The sequence below is a fragment of the Musca autumnalis genome, unplaced genomic scaffold, assembly GCF_047663935.1.
Source record: "Musca autumnalis isolate F117 unplaced genomic scaffold, ASM4766393v1 scaffold_5, whole genome shotgun sequence".
In the NCBI taxonomy this organism is placed as follows: domain Eukaryota; kingdom Metazoa; phylum Arthropoda; class Insecta; order Diptera; family Muscidae; genus Musca; species Musca autumnalis.
Genome location: NW_027412088.1, coordinates 54077192 through 54101613, shown reverse-complemented (window position 1 = coordinate 54101613; position 24422 = coordinate 54077192). Strand labels below are relative to the sequence as shown.

General features: G+C 37.6%; 1 protein-coding gene across 1 annotated transcript; it reads left to right on the top strand.

Annotated features, from left to right (window-relative positions):
* Positions 1–226: 226 nt before the first annotated feature.
* On the top strand, positions 227–24422 carry chk (chaski). The gene is made up of 6 exons (XM_073989074.1): positions 227–898; positions 6117–9122; positions 11036–11145; positions 18357–18538; positions 18608–18848; positions 18926–24422. The coding sequence occupies exons 2-6, from the start codon at positions 6837–6839 to the stop codon at positions 19065–19067; spliced, it is 2961 nt and encodes a 986-aa protein (XP_073845175.1). The 5' UTR covers positions 227–898; positions 6117–6836; the 3' UTR covers positions 19068–24422.

Here is a 24422-nt window from a genome sequence, read left to right as displayed (position 1 = left end):
CACTCTCCTCTTTATTGCTTAGAAATCTGCATAATCTATTTTTACAAGGCCAAGTTGAAGGAATTTTTTTTTTGCTCTCTGTCTGTTGTGGTCACCATCCATCGAAGCGACAAAAACAAAGACTATTTCAATTAAAAAAGAAAACAAAACAAAAAAATCAAAACAAACAAAAAAACGAAAAATATTACCAAAAAATATGTTGTTTGTTGATCTACTCTTTCAGTGGGAATTTGCTGCGTAAGCGCGATGCCAACAAGAAAACAGCAACAAATAATCGGCGGCGGCATATTTGTAAATCTCAGTTGGTTCGATCAACGATCGCTTGCGACTTTTTAATAATAAAAATAATAAAAAAAAAACAACAACAGTTTCGTATAAAATTTAAAATGTTGTACAACTAAAAATAAATAATTAAATTTAGCTTAAAGTGCAGAACAAACAAAAGAAGATAAATAAAGTTCACCAAATTATGACGTGACGTTTAACTACAATCACCCATTGTCGTGATCAGTAGTGATCCATCCATCACCCACCAACGGGGCAGGTGAAAATTATCGTGTTCTTTTTTGCCTGTCATGTTTTTTGGTTTGTTTTGATTAATTTGCAAGACAAAAAAGTGCAGCTACTGCACCAATAAAAACAACATTAACAACGTCACAGCACAGCAAAATAATTCAAGAAAAAAAAATAAAAGAAAAGAAACCAAAAAAACCATACGTCCACAAAAAAACGGGAGCCGTAAAGCGCCACAATCCAATACCAAAATAAAATGTTCGAAAAAAAAAACAAACAAAAAATATAAAATGAAAAACTAAATTTTCATTCAGTGCCCAATTAAATTCATTAAAGCAGAAACGAACGTAAAAGCAGACAAAATGTGTGACACATCGCCTCAAAAGTTGAGTAATGATTTTTTTTTTTTGTTTATATTCAATTTTTTTACATAGAATGCAAATGGGGTAAATATTTTCGAAACATATATAGTGTTGAAATCAGCAGTTCTTCCGGGACCCTGTGGTGGAAGTATATATTTTTTTATTACACTGTGCAACAAAATGTTTTTTGGCTTAAATGTCGTTTAGGGGCACCTCTCGGATCGGGCTAAACTTTTTACAGTAGATAGCCCTTGGCAACCTGAATGCAACGATATATAATTTTCCCGGGGGAAAGTCCATACTTCCCGAGATATGAGTCTAGACATTTCGGAAATTTCATACTTAACACCATTACGTTGTTTGTGGGCACCTCCGACATTTTTACAGTATATATAATATTCCCGGGGCATACTTCCCGAGATATAGGTCTTGACATTTTACAATTCTAACGTGGGCAATATGGGTATCGTTTTAAAGCTTATGGAGAGTACTTTTGTGCACGCGACCTATTTTTACACCTGTTTATAGAAGAAAGTATTAATTTTATTATTAATTTAAAAGAAAGTTTTGATGGGGTAGCCCACTTTTGCTCCTGTCCATAAGAGAAAGTCTTAAATTCCCGTCCGAAAGCCGGCTAATTAAAAACACTTACAATATAAAACAAAGTTTTGATCGCGTAGTCCACTTTTACACCTGTCCATAGGTTATAAAATCCCCGGTCGAAGGCCGTCTGCTTAAGAACACCTTTTTATTATGTTGACGTATAACAATTAATAAATTATTATTAGAAAATCTGTTTACAATTATTAATTATCGGCGGCATTTGAAAGTACTTTTCGTGAGCTTTAAAACGAGTCCCATATTGCATAGGTTTTAGAAATAATAATAGTGCCGTCTGTAGGGGTGGAATACAAAAGAGCTAGAGGTTAAACAGTTCCGGAGATGTCACCCCACCTTGGCGAACTCTTTCATTCATAGAGGCTAGGTCTTCTTGTTCCTGAATTCCACGTACGACTGGCGTCCACACATATAATTGATTTTCCAACATTTCAAACTTGGCCGGAGTATAGTCCGCTCATTGTCCTCCAGCAACGTGGAGTCCTTGACAGTATCAAAGGGTTTTCATTAGCCGAGCGCCACTATCACTGTTCTATAACACGGCTAGCTCTGGTTGAATCCTCGACTAATATATTTGGTGGTGGCATCCACCGCTTTTTGCATGCTATGCTGCTTACGGAACCCATGCTGATGATGGGCAACTGGATAGCTGTATCTGACGTTGCGGAAAAGTGAAGACTCATGGGTTTTTTTCTACGGATGACAAAAGCGAAATAGCTCTGTACGATTCACCTTTGCTTGCATTCTTGCATGGCTTCAGTAGCGGGACTACCATGTCCATTTTCCAGACTTCGGGAACGATGTGGGTGGATAACGACAGATTCACAACTTTAGTGAAATATTCGGCCTCCTGCTCATCCAGCTGTTTCAGCATTACCATGGCGATTCCTCCAAGGTCCAAAGCTTTGGCTAATTTAGCGTTCCTGATGGCATTCGCAATATTCATCAATTGTAAACTGTGGTGGTTCCTCCTCTGCTAAAGGAGATCTAATGCGAGATACTATTTTTCTCTTCGCCCTGATACTTCCCGGGATTCTCGGATCAGTCAGTGTAACGTCGCCAAACATGACTGTGATTTTATCATCCTTCTCTCTATCTATCTTCCATCTTTTCGGGGTTTGAGAGTGGCTTAACTCCAGTGTCAGCTTCCAGACTCCTGGGAAATCGAGCAGCCTGCTGCTGAAACAATTATGGGTAGATGGTCTGATCCAAGAGAAACGACGGGTTTCCAGGTGAAGTCATTTGACAGACCAGGTGACACGATGATTATGTCAGACGAACTGTGATACTCTCCGCTGATTCTGGTAGGGGCGTTCTCATTGACCACGCAAAACGTAGAAATATCAATCCGCTCAGCCATCACTATACCTCTCATTTCCGAGGACCGAAGACCAGAAGATTATGACCTTCCAAAACCGGTCGAATGTTGTGCATATATAATGTATACGTTAAGCAACTCTACCTCGGCATTTCCACACCTCACTGCTACCCACATATATTCGATGAACGGGTCATTAGAGCCAGTCTTTTGCAACGTAGACCTCTACGTGCAATAAAAAAGCTAATCCCCACCTCCCCTTCTAGTGTGATCCTTCCTCACCGTATATTGTAACCATCCTCACCGTATATTCTACAGTTGTTGTTGAGCTTGATTTCCGCCGCGACCATCTCACCTATGTTTGAGGGTGTTGGATGCGGATATGACAAACTGAGCTCAACCATATTGGTCCTGGGTTTTCCTCCGTCTCGGCACGGACCATAAGAATCCGGAGCAGGCATCCCGCGTTATACCGCTCGCAACACAGAAAGACTGGGTAAATTGAGGTGGCATCCGCTGACCGGAACGTTGATGTAGTGTCGTTCCGTGGCAGTCTAAGAAACCGCCGCCGCGTGTTCCTGGACTGGGCCGATGTCGATATCTAAGGACGAGAGGGGTTTCAGGAGTTCTAGAACTTTGCAACGATGCAGATTTATCTGTACAAAGCTTACCTCTTGCAGCTACCCTCCTATTGGTGCTTCGGAAGCAGAACATTCCTAGTTTATGAGCCCCCCTGGGCTTAGCCAGACTTGACAAGTCTGTCGATTTTCTGAAAGGAATTCAGAGTTCTTCACGTTCCCATCTGCAGACCGACGTTTTCTTTCTCCACTTCAACTTCTATATTCTTCTCAACTGTATTGAAGGGGAAGGAACCCATACTACAGTTATCTCTGTATCAGCTACAGCAGCCAGTTTGTTGCCTTACCAAAGTAAGCCAATGGCCTTGACTCCTCGCCTAGACTGGCAGAGCTGTACATTGCTCTGATCCGCCATGTCCGAGATAAGAATGTCCTTAAGATGACCTTCCATCAGCAACCAATGACAATCGCAGATGCTCCTATTGGGATCAGCGTTGTCGCGACAATTCATCGCGCATTATTGTCAACATGCATCGGTTCCTGCGATGAGCTGAACTTTGCGTTATGCTTGTTCGCCTTCGCTAACGTACAAGGTTTCGATGGAGATGCACTGTCTTGGTCTCTCCCTTAGTGATTTTCTCACTAACCGTATTCATCACCGGGGCATACGACATTGGCGAAGCCATCAGCTGTAACAGTGTCAACTTCTTTAGCTCAACTGTTCCTCGGACAACCTCATGCTCTTGATTGAGGACCGGAAACTTTTGAAGTAGTTGACGTTGTCACAGATCCATAATTGCTCCGTCTGCTCACGTTTGCACCTGAGTCGGATGTATCCCTTTGCTCATAAGCTGACATCGCCCTTTTGGGGGGTTTTGTAGTTGAGACATATAAGGAGTCAAGGGGTTTTCAGCGGTCATGAAATGTCTCCACAAAAAATGGTCAAGACAGGCCCACGTTTTGGTATAGTTCCCATGTAAGGGTACCGCTCGATTTTCGGTATTTTGAGGATTTCAGCTACAATTTTTGACCGAACTAACTGTAATTTAATAATTGAGGTTTTCAGCAGTCACGAAACTTCTCCACTAAAAATTGTCAAGATAGGTCCACGTTTCGGTATAGCCCCCATGTAACGGTACCGACCGATTTTCGGTATTTTGACTATTTTAGCTACAATTTTTGACCAAACTAACTGTAATTTAATAATTGAGGTTTTCAGCGGTCACGAAACTTCTCCACTAAAAATTGTCAAGATAGGTTCACGTTTTGGTATAGCCCCCATATAACGATTCGGTATTTTGAGGTTTTTAACCGAACTAGCTGAAACTTGACATTTAAGGTTCTCAGTGGTCCCGAAACTTCTCCACCAAAATATAGGCCCACGTTTTGGTATACCTCCCATATAACGGTACCTCCCGATTTAAAGTATTTTCAGGCTTTTAGCTACATTTTCTGACCCAATTAGATGAAATTTGACATTTGAGGTTCCCAATGGCCAACTAACTTCTCCACTAAAAATTACCAAGATAGGTTTACGTTTTGGTATAGCCCCCATATAACGGTATGCTCCGGTTTTCGCTATTTTGAGGATTTTATCTACAATTTTTGACCGAACTAGCTGACGTTTTACATTTGATTTTCCCAATGACCAAATAACTTCTACACCAAAAATATAAGTCCGAGTTTTGGAATAACTCCCATATTACGGTACCCCTGATTTTCTGTATTTTGGCTACAATTTTTAACCGAACAGGTGTAACTTGACATTTGAGGTACCAACAGATTGAAGACATTTTTGGATACATTTTTGACATAATTATTCCATTTTCCATGTAATTATTCCATATTTTTTGGTGGAGGGTATAAAAAGTTCGCCCTGTTCGTTTGTCCTCTTCTCATAAAAGTTACTTTGCGGATGGTGTCGTCCTTGATCATTATATAGTGTTTTTGTTTTTTTGAATGGAAGGTATTTAAGTTTCGAGTCGAATCGTTTACCAGTAATATCAGAAATTATTCAATAAGATGTTATTTTTACACCGCCGGTATTGGATCGGCTCATGAGACATTTAGGTTCGCTACAGGTATTCGTAGCTGTAGACAAACAGACTTTTTAAAATGTTTTTCACAAAAATCGTATTACGAAGTGGTCTCAGTAGTATAGAAAGGGAAGCAACATATTTTTCACATTTCGCACAGTTTCCACACCACGGTGGGTGTTGCCATCGATGGGTTTAATCTGAATGTTAGTATGTTCAACCACCAATCGCCACTGTATAATAGCAAAGACACAATCCAAAAGGTGTTGCCTTCGATATGTGGAATCTTAATTTTAGTATGTTCAGCCACTAGTCACCAGGGGGCGCCACTGTATACTAGCAAAGGCACAATTCAAAAGTGTTGTTATCGATGTGTAGAATCTGAATTTTAGGAATTTAGGGGTTGAACATACTAAAATTCACATTCCACACATCGATGGCAACCCCACCGTGGTGTGGAACCAGTGTGGAATGTGGAAAATGTTATACTCCCCTTTCTATACTACCTGCCTCTTAAATGCCCATATAACTGTATCCATTGGGAACTGATTAAATCGGTTTTGTTATTTAGGCTAATAGCCTCACCGACTCTATATTCTAAATTCATTATTACAGGCTTACATTTCCTCCCTTTTACAAAAAACGTCTAATCGCAATAAATATTAATTTCATTTCTCTTCTCTCATTTCAGCTTCTTCCACACGATCAGCAAGCAACCGAACTGCCTAGAGATCAATATAACCTCCAGAAGTGTTGCCTATACGAAGATCTAAGCTCAACGAAGATTACAAAAAGATATAGAAGAGATACAGAGATACAGCTGATCTAAGGAAAGTGTATCTCAACTTGCTGACGAGAAAGAGAGAGAGAAATCGTAAGCAAAACAAAAGGACAACAAAAAGAGAGATTGAAAGGCTCGCTTTTTTGTTATTTCCTTAGAGAAGGAATAAAATCTGTGCTCAATTTTTTCACAAAACCCACAAAAGAAGAGAACGAACGGAAATCCTAAGAGAGATTTCCAAAGGGATCTTACACCCAAAAGGAGAAAAGAAAAGACAAATCAATAAACGAAGAAATAGAAACGTCTTCAAGGATTTCGAAATTGAAGAGCAAAAGTCCCCAACCAAAGTACAATAATTTAAAGAAAAGAATAATAAACAAAGGAAATCTAAATCCTAATCCAAAAGTCTAAAAACAAACAAAAATTATCTACAAAAACAAAATTTGCTGAAATTTATTGTGTTCAATTAGAAAGAGAGAGAAAAAAACAACAACCACAACACCTTCGTACTTTTTATAAACAACTAAAACAAAAAGAAAAAATATAATAACCTTAAGGAAATCCCAACAAAAACAAATTTCAAATACCACAAGTAGTTCCAGGGCGTTAGTTCTTCTTCCACCTGTCCACATGGATACCAAAATGCTTAACATCACTAACACCACTACTCCAGCAAATGGTTCAAAACTACCGACACCACCCTCAGTGGATGCATCCAAGATGGGGGACTTAACAACACCTCTAATAACTAAGCCTAATCTACCTCCCGCCACCACCATTACAAATTGCAACAACAATAACAGCAACAATAGAAACAAGCTAAACGGCAGTATTTATCAGCCCCTATCCACCCCGCTGAGCACAAAAACCGATGACACTTTTGTGGTGACATCGGCCAAAACAACGCCCATGAACAAATCCATCAAACATGACCTCTTTCCCGAAGTCACATTTTGTAATCTCTCCACCGAGGATTTGGAGGATCGCAACAACTCTTCCCGCCAGCTTAAGAACAGCATCATCAACATCAATGATGTGAATGGTGGTGGTGCCATGAACCTGACCAATGGCAACAATCTCAAGAAACGAACGCGGCTGATATCCAATGAGTCAGGAGACTCTATAGAGTCCGGCTTGAGTGAGAAAAAGAAACCGGAAATGCCTGATGGTGGCTATGGCTGGGTGGTGGTATTTGCCTCTTTGGTCGTGTCCCTTATTGCTGATGGTCTGTCATTTTCCTTTGGCCTCATCAACACCGAGCTGTTGGCCTATTTTGGTGAAAGTCCCTCGAAGACGGCCTGGATTAGTTCCCTGTTCTTCTCTGTACCCCTACTCATGGGTCCCATATGGTCGAACTTGGTGGATAAATATGGCTGTCGTAAAATGACCATCCTAGGAGGTCTGGTGTCGGCCATTGGCTTTGGTCTCTCGTCCCTATGTAACTCTGTCGAAATGCTAATGGTCACCTTTGGCATAATATCCGGTCTGGGCCTTGGTATTGGCTATGTAACGGCTGTAGTTTCCATCGCCTTTTGGTTCGATAAGAAAAGGACATTTGCCACTGGCATCGGTGCATCAGGCACCGGTATTGGTACCTTTCTCTATGCCCCGCTGACTCAATGGCTGATAGATAACTACGGCTGGAGAGGTGCTACTCTGATTTTGGCCGGCACCATGTTGAATGCCTGTGTCTGTGGTGCCCTAATGCGTGATCCCGATTGGTTGATTGAGGAAAACCGCCTGGAAAGTCGTTCCCAAAGTGTAACCACATTTTCCAATTCAAGTGTTTGTCTGGAGGAGATCAAGAAGCTGCTGGACACTGGTGCCACCAAGGAATATGTGCTCGACACTTTGGTAACGAAAAACAATACTGAGGCAAATCAACAAATTGATGATCCCCATGAGGGACACATGAAGAAATATCGCAGTGAGTTGTTCCTGCCAACGTTCCTGGGTTCGCAAGAACTAGACTTGGACCTCTACGAAGTGAAGAGTATGAGTCGTCGTTCATTGCGCCACAAGGAGGGTGCTGAGGCTCCATCGAGGGAAAATCTTCTGTCCATGTCTTCGGCCGGCAATCCTTATGTGAACACAACGGCCGCTGTCATTGGCTCACCCGATGACACCATGATGGGTGGCATACCCTCAGATGTGGCTGAAAATGTCAAACGCCACATACTGGCCTCTATTGAAACGCTCTCACCATCCGAAAAGCGTTCCTCCAACGATATACCTCGCACACCCATGAATACCTCATTGGCATCGTTGCGCACCTCCACCGATGAGGGCTACTTAACCCAGAAATATTCCCGTGAACACAACAATCACCACAATGCTGCCGATCACTATGCCATATCCCGTTATTCGCTCAACGAGAACATTTTCTTTGCTGCCAAGAATATCTCCGCCTCCTACAAGGACTTACGGGTCAACGGTTATCGTCACAATTCCGTAGATATTCTTAATCCTGAGGTGCATGCTTATTTTAGCTGTGCTAAAGATGAAGGTGCTGCCCTAATAGAGGCCAATCTCCGTAAACACAATGAATTGTCTGCAGAGGCTCGTCGTAATGGCGGTGGTGCTGGTGGTCCAGCCATTATACAAATTCCAGAAAATGAAACTCTGCTCAATGGCAATGGCCACCAAAGGAACAAGACGCTGCTAAAGCGTACCCGCACAGACAGCATAACTGGTATGCGCCGCCTATCTAAGTCGCGTAAACCCACTTATCGTTCGAATCTACGCCGCAATATTTCCATACGCAATTCCAATTTCCTGAAGGATATGCGCATCCATCGAAATTCGATTCACTATCGTGGTGCTATGTTGAATACACATCGGTATCGTTTGAGAGCCTCATCGTGTCCGAATATCTATCGAAATTCAATGACGACCATTGCCAAGGAGGAGGAAGATGTAAGTATGAGGGGTGGATGTTTTGAGGAATTTTTTTTTTTTAATTTTTTATCGAGGTTTGGGTCTAAGAAAGAGGAAGATTTATTGATTTTCTATTTTTCATGGGTCTTCTCTAGGAGTTGGCATAGGGTGCAGATGTGATCTATGGTGGATTTGCCAGGTCTAAGGGCGCATTGTTATGATCGGATTATTTTTTCAACCATAGCTTCACAACCTCACACAAAGTACGCTCAACAGTACTCTTTGTGCGATGGGAAGGATACGTATGCCATCCTGTGTACAAAACTTAACAGTATTACGTTCTAAATTTTTGGGAAATCCATCAGTTTCTGATGCATTATTATTCTTCAGTCGATTTATTAAACCCTCCACCATAGCATAAAGTTTGCTTTTCTGTTTGTAACACATAGAACTAATAATTTGCGACCCCATAAAGTATATATATTCTTGATCAGGGTAAATTTCGGAGTCTATCTAGATATGCCTGTAGGTTCTAATCACTCTAGCGTCCGCAATAACTGAGCTAGAATGCTATGTTTTTTGCACCCGACTGTATTCCTTTCCATAGGCAGGTCAAGTTCGGATCTGGGATATGGGTCCACGTTTTGGTATAAGCCCATGTGACGGTACCTCGGGATTTTATGGATTTTGGTAAAACTTTTTGTCCGAACTAGCTGTAAATTGACATTTGGGGTTCGCAGTGGTCCCAAGACTACTCCTCCAACAACTGTCAGCATATGTCGAATGTTTTGGTATAGCCTTCCAATTTTAGGTACCTTCCGATTTTAGGTATTTTGAAGGTATTAGCACCATTTTTTGACCGAACCATGTGTAATTTGACATTTGAGGTTCTCAAAACTTTTCCAAAAAAAATTGTCAACATAGGTCCATATTTTGGTATAGCTTCCATATTACGGTACCTTCGGATTTTATGGATTTGGAAGATTTTGGCTGCATTTTCTAACCCGAATTAGCTGTAATTTGTCATTTGAGGTTCTCAGTGGTCACACAACTTCTCCACCAACAATTATGAACATAGGTCCATGTTTTGGTATAGGCCCCATTTCAACAGGACCTCACGATTTTAGGTATTTTGAATATATTACCTAAATTTTTGACCGAACTACGACCTGTAATTTGACATTTGAGATCTTCGGTGGTCACAAAACTTTTCCACCAAAACTTGCCAAAGTAGGTCCATGTTCTGGTATAGGCTCCATATAACGTTGTCTCCGGATTCCATGAATTATGACTCCCTTTTTGTCCGAACTACCTGTGATTTGACATTTGATGTTTCCAGTGGTCACAAAACATTTCCACCAAAAATTGCCAACGTAGGTCCACGTTGTGGTATAGCCCCCCTATATCGGTACTTCCGGATTTTATGGATTTTGGCAGCATTTTCCGTCCGAACTAGCTTTAATTTGACATTTGAGCTTGTCAGTAGTCACAAAACTTGTCTACCAAAAATTGCCAATGTAGGTCCATGTTTTGGAATAGCCTCCATATAACGGTACCTCCGGATTTTATAGATTTTGGCAGCATTTTTTGTCTGAACTAACTGTAATTTGACTGTATAGATTCCCAGTGGTCACAAAACATTTGCACCAAAACTTGCTAACGTAGGTCCATGTTCTGGTATAGCCTCAATATAACGGTACCTCCGGATTTTATAGATTTTTGCAGCATTTTCTGTCCGAATTTGCTGTAATTTGACTGTTGAGGTTCCCAGTGGTCATAAAACTTGTTCACCAAAAATTGCCAAAGTAGGTCCATGTTCTGGCATAGCCCCCATATAACGGTACCTCCCGAATTTTAGGTACTTTTGAAGATATTAGCCACATTTTTTTGTCCAAACCATCTGTAATTTTAAATAGTGTTTCTAATATATTTCCTTATTCTTTTTTTTCCAGACGTGGTATGACAATCTCATCGATACAATGAAATCCGTTTTTGATTTCTCACTATTTAAGGATATTAAATTTACGTTATTTAATTTATCAACATTATTCCTATTTATTTGGTAAGTAATCGATAATCGCTAATCAACTAATTTGGTGATATATACCTTCAAACATAAAAGACAGTTTTGCTGGAATAAAAGCCTACCTGAGGTTATAACAGGTTATTTATTTATTTATTTATTTATTTATTTATTTATTTATTTATTTATTTATTTATTTATTTATTTATTTATTTATTTATTTATTTATTTATTTATTTATTTATTTATTTATTTATTTATTTATTTATTTATTTATTTATTTATTTATTTATTTATTTATTTATTTATTTATTTATTTATTTATTTATTTATTTATTTATTTATTTATTTATTTATTTATTTATTTATTTATTTATTTATTTATTTATTTATTTATTTATTTATTTATTTATTTATTTATTTATTTATTTATTTATTTATTGATTTATTGATTTATTGATTTATTGATTTATTTATTTATTTATTTATTTATTTATTTATGTATTTATTTATTTATTTATTTATTCGGGGCAATTACGATGTGCAATGTTGCAGATGTCATCCGAATCTCAATGGTAATGCTTAAGCAACTGGGGTTGAGTATTTTACCAGTGTCCTTAATCTATCGTTAGCCATCCACACTGTATCAGCCTTGCAGCAGACGTCAATGTACAACTGATCGATCTCCGATCTCCCTGCGGTCGCTAGTAGCAAAGAGTCTTGAGGCTTTAATCCACCCTAGCGTCAGAATTAGCTATCCAGTTGTCGATCATCAGCACGGGATCCGCAAGCAGCATAGCACGACAACAGCGCTGCACGCCATCTCCACACATTTTAGTCGAGGACTCGACCAGACCAAGCCGTTTGATGGAACAGTGATGGTGGCGTGTCACTTATCTAAAGCCTTTGGTACTGTCAAGCACTCCACGCTGTTTGAAGACATAGATCAGACTACCCTCCGGCCAAGTTTGAAACGTTGTATAATCAATGATATGTGTGGATGCTAGTGAAACAGGGAGTTCTCCAAGGCGGGGGGATATCTCCGGAACTGTTAAACATCTACCTTTCGGAAATTTCACACCCTCCAGACGGCATAGAGATCGAAATGTATGAGGATGATTTTACGATCTTGGCGTCAGGTATCTTTGGAAAAGGCTGAACACCAACTACTCTAAGTTTCTAGGGGTCACATTCGACAGCATGTTTACGTCGTCCACGCATGCCATAGCTATCTGATATGTAGGAACAAAAGTCCTCAAGTCCAGCGTACGTAAAAATACTTTAAATAACATTCTCAATCGTTTCGTATTTTCCATATGAACAAAACAAAACGAAACATAACCCACGTTGGCCGAGCTCGCTGTTTAGTTTCGTTTTGTTTACATTCTTGAGTGCGAACACAACGAAAAGCGAAAAGTACTCAACTCCACAAGAGCAGATAAAAAACAGAATAGTACTAAACACATGTGAATAAATCAAAAACGTTTGGTGGTTGATAAAATTCACTGTGGTGATGCTAGCTTATAGGGTTGTTAAGCAATCACATGTGTGTGTGTGCCTGAGTGTGTCACTGACCATAACGCACAGCAAACGTTTGCCAAACATTCTTTTTGTTTGGGTGGTGAATGAAACAACTCGCCAAAGCATAGCCGAAGTACAATTCAGCAATCGTACAGTTTTCATCTTTTTACATTGAAAAGTTTGTGGTTTTTTTTGGTTGTGAGAATGAAACGCTTCAGAGAAACTGAAAAGTTTGTGGCTTTGTGTGAATGGTACGGGAATCTTTATGTTTGTTTCCGTTCATTGCTCAAGTCCCTAGCCGACAGCACTTGGGGTGTAGATAAAGAAACCTTGTTTGACCACATATAACGCGATAGGTCGATCTGTGGTAGTGTGATCCTTCAATATACGTGTAACGCGATGGCAGATGCCAGAGTGCCGCCTTTAGAATCCTACAAAAAAGTTCATTTGTATGTAAAAAAAAATATAAATATTACGAAAAAAAATCGACAAATGGCTAAGAATGGAAAAAGGGTGACTTCTGAAGGTGAAACATGCAGCATTTCTGATAAAAATGGACGTGTTATAGCAACGGCAAGAACGCAGAATCAACTGTACCGGTTAGATTGCAAACCCAAAGAGGAAAAGGGGAAGGCTTTTACTCTGGCCAACGATTTCAATTTGTGGCACCGAAGGATGGGGCATATCTGTAATGCGAAATTGGGTGATGTCAAGAGCGCAAATGTTGGCATAAATTTCGGCAAGGAATTTTCTGAACCATGTGTTGTCTGCGTGAAGGGTAAGCAAACCCGAAAAGTGAATAGAGAAGTCGGTACTGGAGCCAAAGTGTTATTGGAAATTGTTCATTCGGATGTGGTTGGTCCATTAAAAGAAAGTTCGTTCTCGGGTGCTTGTTCTTTGTTGACATTTGTGGATGTGTTGTCTGCGTGAAGGGTAAGCAAACCCGAAAAGTGAATAGAGAAGTCGGTACTGGAGCCAAAGTGTTATTGGAAATTGTTCATTCGGATGTGGTTGGTCCATTAAAAGAAAGTTCGTTCTCGGGTGCTTGTTCTTTGTTGACATTTGTGGATAATTTCTCAAGAAAATTGTTTTTTTATCCAATGAAGAAAATGTCGGATGTATTTCAAAAATTTTTTAAATTCAAGGCTTTGGTGCAAAACCAGTGTTCTAAAAAAATCAAGATTCTACGATCGGATAATGGGGGTGAGTACACCGGCAAACAATTTTCTCAATTCTTTAAAAAAAAGTGGAATAATACAGCAAAAAACATGTCCATATACAGCCGAGCAAAATGGTGTCGCCGAACGAATGAATAATACGGTTATAGAAAGGGTAAAATGTATGCTTATTGACAGTGGATTAGATCAACGTTTTTGGGCAGAAGCTGCATCTACAGCCTCATACTTGATAAATAGAGTTCCATGCCGAGGAAATGAACGATGTCCTGAAGAATTATGGTCAGGCCGAAAACCAAATTTGAATCACCTCAGAGTATTCAGATGTCCAGCTTTGGTCCATGTATTTAAGCAAAAGAGATCTAAAATTGATCCAAAGTCATCAGAATGTATCATGGTTCGATACAGCACGGAAAGTAAAGCGTATAGATTATTTCACCCAAGTGACAAGAAAATAATAGTCAGCCGTTACGTTACGTGGTATTTCTTGAAAATTGTCACGCAAATATTGAAAAGTCGTCTTCTAATACTACACTTTGCTAGCTCAATCTACGGATGAAGAAAGTCATAATGTTTTGGACCAAACAGTGAATACTGTATCAACGAATATGGAGTCAAGCGAATTGGGTGGTAATAATGAAATTCAAAATGAGCCTCGTAGTGGTTGAATAAAGTTGATGCCTTGTTGGTAGAGCCAAATAGGTAATCCAACAGGGACATCAATGAGCAGAGAGTAGTGGACTGTATATTTTATTTAATTATTCCTCATAGCAAATGAGGAATAATTTGCGGTGAAATGAGAGACGAGAAATAAAACAAATTTATTAGAATATTTTCATAAACGTTATAATTCCTATGGTTTTTATTTCAGTATAAAAATTGGTTAGAGACGGGAAGAGATGCTTACCAGTCGGTTAGTGCAAGAGAAGTGATTTATTAAATAGAGACGAGTACTGGTTAAGCATAGATATTGTTGCTTTCGTTCAAGAGAGAGTTGACGAAAGCACAAAAGGAGATGGAAATTAGTACAATTCAGTATCGTATAATAGAATATATGAGGAATTCAAAATATAAAATTATATACAGTTTACATTGAGAAGGGAATACAAATGAATTAAATAGATTTTTAAAGATGCAATAAGAAGCAATGTACAGCATAACAAATTGTTTAAACGAAGTTTAGACAGTGGTTCTGAATCTGATAGTGAGTTTGTGGACTCAGAATGTCAAGATTACAACGGTTTTCTGGACCCAAATGATGAAGAATGGGAACCAAATCAATGTATTTCACGACCAATACCAATATCTGAAAATATTAGATGATCAGAAAGGATTGCAAACCGAAACCAATCATCAAGGGCATTTTCTGCATTAGAATATGTTTCTTCAGACCCTCCGACTATAAAACAGGCAATGTTGTCTGAAGATTCTGAAAATAGCCATGCAATATGAAATGAATTCCTTGAAAGTCAATAATACATGGACTTTGGTTCCACTTTCTGAAGGATGCAAAGCTGTGAAGTCAAAATGGGTTTTCACGGCAAAGCTAGATTCCAAGGGAAATACGTTGCGATGGAAAGCAAGATTAGTCGATTATATGGTAACACTCTTTCCAGTTGTTCGGTATGAACCAATAAGGTATTTAACAGTATTGGCAGCAAAACATGACTTGAAGATTCATCAGATAGATGCCGTTAGCGTTTACTTAAATGGGATGTGAAAAGAAACCATATATATGGAACAACCCGAAGGCTTCCGTGATGGTTCTAATAAAGTCTGTAAGCTTAACAGCCCGCTGCGTTCAAAGGTATTCCAAGCCATGTCTGAATTTGGTATTCCCGCAAAGCTCATCCGGCTTTGTAAAATGACTTTAACTGACACGAGGTCCTCAGTTAAAATAGGAAAGAACCTTTCCGAAGAATTTGGTACCAAAAGAGGTTTCAGACAAGGAGACAGCCTTTCGTGTGATCTCTTCAACATCCTGCCAGCTGCCAATAGTCACATATTACTTGCTTATGCTGATGATATAGACATCATGGGCCGATCAGTAAAAGAAGTAACTGATACCTTTATGAAGGTCGAAGGAGAATCTGCTAAAGTGGGTCTGGCGGTAAACGGTGAGAAGACCAAGTTGATGGTGTCGACGCGCAATGCGTCCATTGGGGACCATTTGGGACCAACTGTTGAAGTTGGTTCCTATAATTCTGAGGTCGTAAAATACTTCGTATACCTCGGCACCGCCGTAAACACAACAAACGACATCAGTTGTGAAATAAAAAGAAGAATTGTATTGGCCAACAGATGATACTTTGGCTTAAGTAAGCACTTCAAAAACAAAGCAACAACTCGTCAAACAAAAATAACGCTTTACAAAACACTGATAATACCCGTGCTGATGTATAGTTCCGAAGCCTGGGTACTCGCGCAAGCAGATAAGGCAGTGCTTGGCGTGTTTGAGAGAAAAATTCTTCGAAAGATCTACGGAGCGATCTGCGTTGACGGTGAATATCGACGTCGCATGAACCTCGAGCTATATCTGCTATACAACGACATCAATATTGTTAAACGTATCGAGATGCAGCGATTGCGTTGGCAAGGCCATAAAATAAGAATGAGCGATAATGAATCCGCTAAAAAGGCGTATAAATACGGACCGCTTGGCGGTGCACGCAGAATTGGCAGGCCAAGGAATAGATGGCACAAACAAGTGGATGACGAGATGAAAAGGCGCGGTATTCCAGAGTGCGAAGCAACAAATAGAGAGAATTGGAGATCTTTTCTTAGTTCGGCCTATGTAACAAATGTTCTGTAATGGGCCAGCTAAGTAAGTAAGTAAGCTTAACAGATCCACATACGACTGGGTTCTGTACGATATGGGTTCTGTACGAGGAGAAGTGGATCAATGCGCATACTTAAAGGTGTCAGAAGAAAAGAAGATTTATATTGCAATATACGTAGACGATGTACTTATATTCTCCAATGATGTAAACGAAATAAATTTGTCAAGAAAACACTTTCGAGTAAATTTAAAATGAAAGACATGGAGAAGTGTCTACTGTACTTGATATGACGATATCCCAAGGTGTAGAAGGAACCAAAATTGATCAGTCTAAGTACATATCAGATGCCCTGAAACGTTTTGGAATGAATGACTGTAACCCTTCTTCAACACCAATGGACTACAATAAGAAGTAAAGGCCTGCGTACATAAGCTGCCTTGCTGCTTACCTTGCTTACTTCTGATAAAAGAATAAAAAAGAAAAGGGCAACCCAGTTCGAAATTGCTCGGCCTTCTTTATTCTTTTATTTTTATTATGTCAGAAATGAAGCAGGAAAGCAAGGCAACCAGGCGAAGCAGCTTATGTACCCAGGCCTTTATCCGAAAGTATGTCTCCTAAAGCGCCCCATACACTATCAAATTTTGATGTCAACATATGTAGTAGTATGTGTTCATTTTTCAAAATATGAGAAGGTGTGTGTGTGTATTTTATGGATTGAGGAAAATCAAAATTGTTTTGATTTTCAAAATGAAACCCAATCAATCCGATGAATATGGTTCATTTTCAAAATTGTCAAAAATAAATTATGAAAAAAGAAAACATTGTGTTTGGAAAAAATAAAAAAATAAGTTCATTCGTTTTTTAGAGGAAAATTTGAAGATTTCGGTTGCAGATTGAAGGCTGATTGAATGATTTGCTACACACTTATCAAGCACACACGTACAGAAGGAGTTCATCGGATGGACAAGCCAATTTGATAGTGTATGGCCCTCTTAAAACCGAAGCTGAAAAGGCAAAATGTCAAAAATACCGTATATGGAAGGTATTGGGTGTTTCGCGCCCTGATATATAGAACGATGTGAATTTCCTGAGGCGATTTGGAACAAATCCTGGTAGAGCGCATTGGGAAGCTGTAAAAACAATAATGCGTTATCTCAAGCAACTATTGAACAAGGGCTCATGTGGACATTCTGTATCTCTGTTCTTTAGTTACCGACAAAAATCGCTAAAACGCAAATTCTGAATGAAGAGTTTAAAAAAAAGTCGATCTCACTGTTGCTATCGATTGAGCTTACTGACTACTTAATTTTGATCGCTTACTTACCGACATTTTTCGTTTATTACCGAAATATAGACATTTGTAATTTTACCAATTTTCGTCGGTGACATTTAGGTCCAGAACTAGTGTTATTGTCCACTAGTGTTACATGGCTGAAACACTCGGGAAATGTCGCCAACATTACTGAGGGGTATTTTGCCACTGTTGAACATTTGATGTTGCCTAGCCGGGGAATCGAATCCACGACCTTCTGCGTGCAAGGCGGGTGCATACTATTGCACCACGGTGGCTATTGTCATAGGCTTAGGTTAAATATTTAGCTGTCGACAAAACTGACTGATTCTTTTTCACCTGTTTTTACACCATTTTGTATACCTTTGTATGTATGTAGTTGCCACCCAATCAAAAATATAACTGTCACTTAAGTTTGAAGGTGTGTTCCCCACATTCTTAGCACACAAAACAATCTAATCAATTTTTCTTTCCAATTTACAGGTTCATTATACCATATCTTTATTTACCCGAATTTATGAGAAAATATGACTACGATGCCAATGATAGTGCTCGATTAATCTCAGCAATTGGCGTGGCTCAAACGATTGGTATGATTGGTTTGGGTTACATTGGCGATTGTTCGTGGATGAATGTCAATGTTTGTTACTCGGGATGTATGATAAGTGAGTAGGGAAAACCTTTAAAATATTTGTTGTCTTTTTAACTAATTTTATTATATCCTCCCGTTGCAGTATGTGGCCTTTCAGTGGTGCTAATGCCGTTGGCGGTCAACAGTTACAATATTCTGTTGACGTTGTGCATCATTTTCGGTTTTACCTTTGCCAGTTCATTTTCATTTACGCCGAGTATTTTGGTTAGTATAGTTGATCTAGACGATTTCACCTGTGCCTATGGTCTGGTACTGTTGATACAGGGTGTTGGCATGATTGCTGGCCCACCAATAGCTGGTGCTATTTTTGAGGCAACCTTAAGGTGGGTAGAGTTGAATTTATATACAAGTTTTTTTGTTATAAAAAATTTTAATAATTGTTTTGTTTATTTGTTTACAGATGGGATGACACATTTTATTTTGCCGGCGTTTTTATAGCCTTGTCAGGTATTGCATCATATCTGATTGAATTCTGTGAAAAGAAAGTTAAAGAAAGTGATAGCGATGTTTCTGAATTGAAGAAAATCAACCTCATACATTAATAAGTTTGTAAGCAAAGCGCGTAAGCAAATCACAACAAATAAAAAAACAACTAATTGAAAACTAAGCAAAAAAACTTATATTAATAATAAAAAAACCCAACTAGAACAACAAATTAATTATAGAACCCATTTAAAAGAAAAACTTTAAACCAATGTCGATTATTATTGAAAAGCAAAGCAAATGAAAAATTATAGTTATACTAAAACACACACATACATACAGCATAATTCATTAGCATTTTCCCACATTAACCCCTCACCTTTAAACTATATTCACTCACCCACTCACGTACATACCTACCTACATACATATGAATATAACAACAAAATCAATTAATTATATTTAGTGCAATTCAAAAGTTAAGTAGTTCCCTTAGTACTTCTCATTAAACCTTTAACACAAACATCATCATCATCACCCTTGTGGTTCCAACAGAATACCCTTTTTTGATCATTTGAATATTGAATAAATCAATTTCGATAATAAGAGTACGTTTATATTGATGAAACTATCAATTCCATTACCTATAAGAGTACGTTTACATTTATGAAATCCACTCAATTTTAATTTTTGTCAATTTCTTTGCGTATACGTCAAATGAAATCCAATGGATTTCAGATGAGTTTTACGCAAAATAATTGACAGATGATATCTACTCGATTTAGTTAATGTAAACGTACTATAAGTCAACTCAAATTCACTGGATTTTAGGCAAATTTTCTTTTTGATGTAAACACAATGGAAGTGACAATTGAAATCCGCTAGATTTCGTTAATGTAAACATGTTATAATGCTGACTAATGTAAACATTATCTTATCGAAATGGGGATTCTGTGGAATCATCAGTGATGATATGTAATTTAGAAAAAAATTTATACATACCTAGATTGTAATAAAAAATCTTTCAAAGAAATCACAACAAAGGAAGAGCATAGCTACATACATACATACCATGGTACAATAAAGTATAGGTAGGCCAGAAGCTCAATTCTGTTTGTCCATATTTACATTAGGCAATTTTCCTTGCGGCAATTGTCAGTTTGAAGGTGAAAGAGGTGAGGCATATGGTAACCCTTTGCCTTTCAAAACCCTCTCTCGCCAACAAACTGACAATTGCCACAAGGAAAATTGCCTAATGTAAATATGGACTTTCTATGAAATGAAAACTTTTATAAAGGAGAAAACTGTCAAATGAAACCAATTATAAAGGAAATATTTTTCATTTCAAATTTAAATAGAACAAGAATCTAACCCCAGATATGAAAATCGCTGAAAATGGCATGGAGCAATAAATGCCTGCGTACATAAGCTGCCTTGCCTGGTTGCCTTGCTTTTCTGCTTCATTTCTGACATAATAAAAATAAAAGAATAAAGAAGGCTAATCAAATTTCGAACTGGGTTGCCCTTTTCTTTTTTATTCTTTTATCAGAAGCAAGCAAGGTAAGCAGGCGAGGCAGCTTATGTACGCAGGCCTTAATAAATGTACATGTATTGGCATAGTTAGTCGGTTTTACAAAAGTATATGGAATTTAAAGCCAGTTTCTCTATGTCGGAAGAAAAATGTGTGCGAATGAAACACGCCCGAACTTTAGTTTTCGAAATGATTTTACCTTTGCTTTTCCTTCAAAACAAAAAACAAATTTGAAAAACACACAAGAGTTTGGACGTGTTTCTTTCGCACACATTCTTCTTTCGACATACAGAAACAGGCTGTTAGAACTTCACTGCTTATGTTAAAAATAGAGTAAAAAAATAAAAATCACTTTTGCTATGCTCCAAAAAATTTTTGATAGAAAAGTGTTCCAAAAATAGCAAAAGTAGAATCCAAACTTATGACAGTGAAAACAAAAACGTCATGCTCTTATCTTCTACTTGACAAGTTTGGCTGATCTAACTAGGCGTTTACACACAGACAGTGTTGGCAAGACAATAGCAAAGTTACAAACCATTTTCACCAATACATTCATACTTTTCTCTATACATATTTAAAAATTTCTAAATGTATTTGTGAAAAAGGTTTGTATTTTCGCTATTGTCTTGCCAATACTGGCATTTGTAAACGCAGGGTAACATCTCGATTACTGGCATCCGATTTGCAGATACGTTGACATTTCAATAACAATATTTCTAATTTTTCCGTTTCCGTGATTTTAGAATAAAATTTAAATTATTATCAATGTTCATTGTAGAACAATATAAGGTAACAGCAACAACCAGCTGACTGAACTGTGCTGTAACTCTAGTGTCAAATTTCATACGACATTTAAAATATTTATTTCTATTTTCGATGTACCTTAGGGATATATATTTTCCAAAAAAAAACAAACCATTTCCCATAAGGACTTCTTCATATGAATGACATGTAACCTCCTCCAAGTCCGAACGATGGGCCGCACACTAAAACACCACTTATAGAGACGGCAAAACATTCGTTAATATAGGTCTGTCTGGTTACCCTATAATTTGTAACAATTTGTACCAATTGTTGCTGGAAGTCGTCTGTTAACACAAAAAACCAGCAAAAGAGAGCGATTCGAGATAGACATTTTGACAGGTCTTTCACTGAGAGTTTGCAAATTCTTGCTGGACAAATTTCTTCTAGCAAACATTTGCAACTCTTCTTCTTCCTGAAAACAATAAATCATCTGTTTTTAATTTTTTGTTGATTTATGTTTGTGAAAATGAAAAACAATTTTATTGTGGAATTAGCAAAGCCTAATTGTATTGTGGAAAAATCATTTTTCAGTTCATTTTATTTTTAATAAAATACAACATGTTTGCTTCCTTTGGTTTCTTTATTGGCGGACAAATTGTTCTGTTTTGGCAAGTCAGCTGATTGCTTGCTGGTTTTTGCTGGGAAGGTGTCTGTTTACTGTTTACAATTTTCTAGCAAAAGAGAATAAAAACCCCTTACTCTCTGAGAAAGTAACCAGACAGACTTTATGTGTGATATTTTGTTAAATTTGAAAAAGAAAATAAAGCCCTAATAGACATGTGCTTCTTTGATTTCAAAAACAAAAGATTGAAACAGCTTTTGCTTTTTCAATAAATTTCCAGCGATCCCAAACATTTTTGCAAGAATTCTACTATTTGTGAAAAATTATGCATTTAGTGGAATTTGTTTGGAAACATTCAAATTGAAAATGTAACGAATTTTCATTCATGTTTTTCAAAATATTCAATCAAATGTGAAAAATTATTATTTTTGTTTAATCCCAATAATTTAAAGACATTTACCTACACTGGTGACACTAACATTACAAACAAAAACAAATTTCTATGTGGTTGTTGTTGACTTGTATTTGTTGTAGTATTTACTTTACCTTATTTGTTCTACCATGATCAATATTTGGCAAATTGTCCTTTTGCAATTATTACCATTAAAAAATCAACAATTTAAATTTGACACGAACATAATTTGTTGTCCTTATTTTCAATTTTAAGATATAATGTTACAGCAGAAGTTTTTGTTGAAACATCTACCTTTATTGTTGCATAACGTCAACAACAGTAAAAACTGTCAACCAAGGCGAATTTAATAAGGTGATCCAAAAGGCGAATTCGGGCGAATTCAAGCCGTAGTCTTCATTTGCTGTCAAAATTTTTTTCGCGAAATATCTCCAAAAGGTTGAAGAAAACGGTAAAATATTCTTCGCGAAGCTTAAAAAAGCATGTTGTACACAGATATTCTTTACAGAAGCGAAGTATTTGTTTTTTTTTGTGATTAAAAATATGTTTTGACAGCAAATGAAGACATCAGTAGTGGGATTCTGTAACTCATTTTTGCTGTTATCGATAATTGTCGGTAAAATTAAAATGCTTATAATTTCGATAATTAACGAAATTTTTCGGTAAGTTAACGATGAATAAAAAGTAGTCGCTAGCCTCTACCGACACAAACAGTGAAGCTAACTTTTCTTTATGTTTTTAGTCATAATTTTGTGATTTAATTTTACCGATTTTTGTCGGTAACAGCAAAAATGAGTTACAGAATCCCACTACAGTTGGTATTAATGTATCACCTTCTTTCTTGTACCATGCTGTCAGCCCTGCTTTTGACAGAATAGGCCATAATAAGAAAAAATTGTAATCAGCTGTTAGTTGCGGCATACCTATACATTATTCTACCATTATATGCTCTGTTCCAGAACCTGCAAGAAGCTACTATTTTTTACTACGATAACATTCTTTCCTTTATATTATCGGAAAAAATAGTAAAAATGAGTAGATTCTTGCAGTACTGGAACAGACCAATACATACATTCATACATTGCATGGTACAATAATACAGATAGCATTATCATGCCAGCTGATGGTAACATAATGTGTCAACTGCATTGCATTGATGTCAAATTTTGACACCTTATGTTACCAACAATTGCCGATGCGGCTACCTGCGTATTTGTACCATGATACATTGGGATTTCCTAAGCGAACTAGGGTTGCCAACTTTTGTCTATAGCGGGCTACACTAGTAGTGGAATTCTGTAATCCATTTTTTGAGTTACCGACAAAAGTCGGTAAAATTAAAACGCAAAATTATGAATAAAAAGTATCAATAAAACTTAAAGCACTGTTACTATCGGTAGGACTTAGCGAAAACTTTATTTTGGTTGTTAACTTATCGAACAGTTTCTTTAATTACCGAAATATAAACATTTTAATTTTATCGATTTTTGTCGGTAACTCGAAAAATGAGTTACAGAATTCCACTACAGAGCTGGCAAAAAATCGATGGCACTATCGATAAAATCGATTATTTTTTTTAAAAATTCAATATTGATAGATAGTTTTGCCTACCGATATTATCGGAATAAAAACCCCTAACCTAAAATTCATTGACATAGAAATTTCTCTACTTTTCGGTTTTGTGTGTGTGAGAAAGTAAGTCCGTAGTCACACGTAAACATTTTTCGGAAAAGTAAAATGTAGTTTTTTATATATTTTTTTTTAAATAAAAGTAATTGTTTATTCTCCTTTACATTTTTATGTGAACTACTTGTGCAAAATGTCAAGAAAAGCATTGACATTTCCGCAATTTTCTTCTTCAATTTAATGATAGCAATCGATTTTTTTGAAATGAAATATCGAAAATATCTAATGTTGGGAATATCAATAGTTTGCCAGCTCCAGCCTACACACCTTTAGCTTTGACTATCGATTGCTTGCTACCAGGTTGCAGGCAACCACGAAATTTTTCATTGATGTTGATGACTGAAGCAATCGACAAATCGATAACCGAAAAAACATCGACAATCGAAGCTGATGCAACTGTAGTTGCATAATGCCTATGCGGTCTGTTCAGTCAGCTTGTAGACTAAAGATCTCGGCACATAAACAGCAAAAGAATAAAA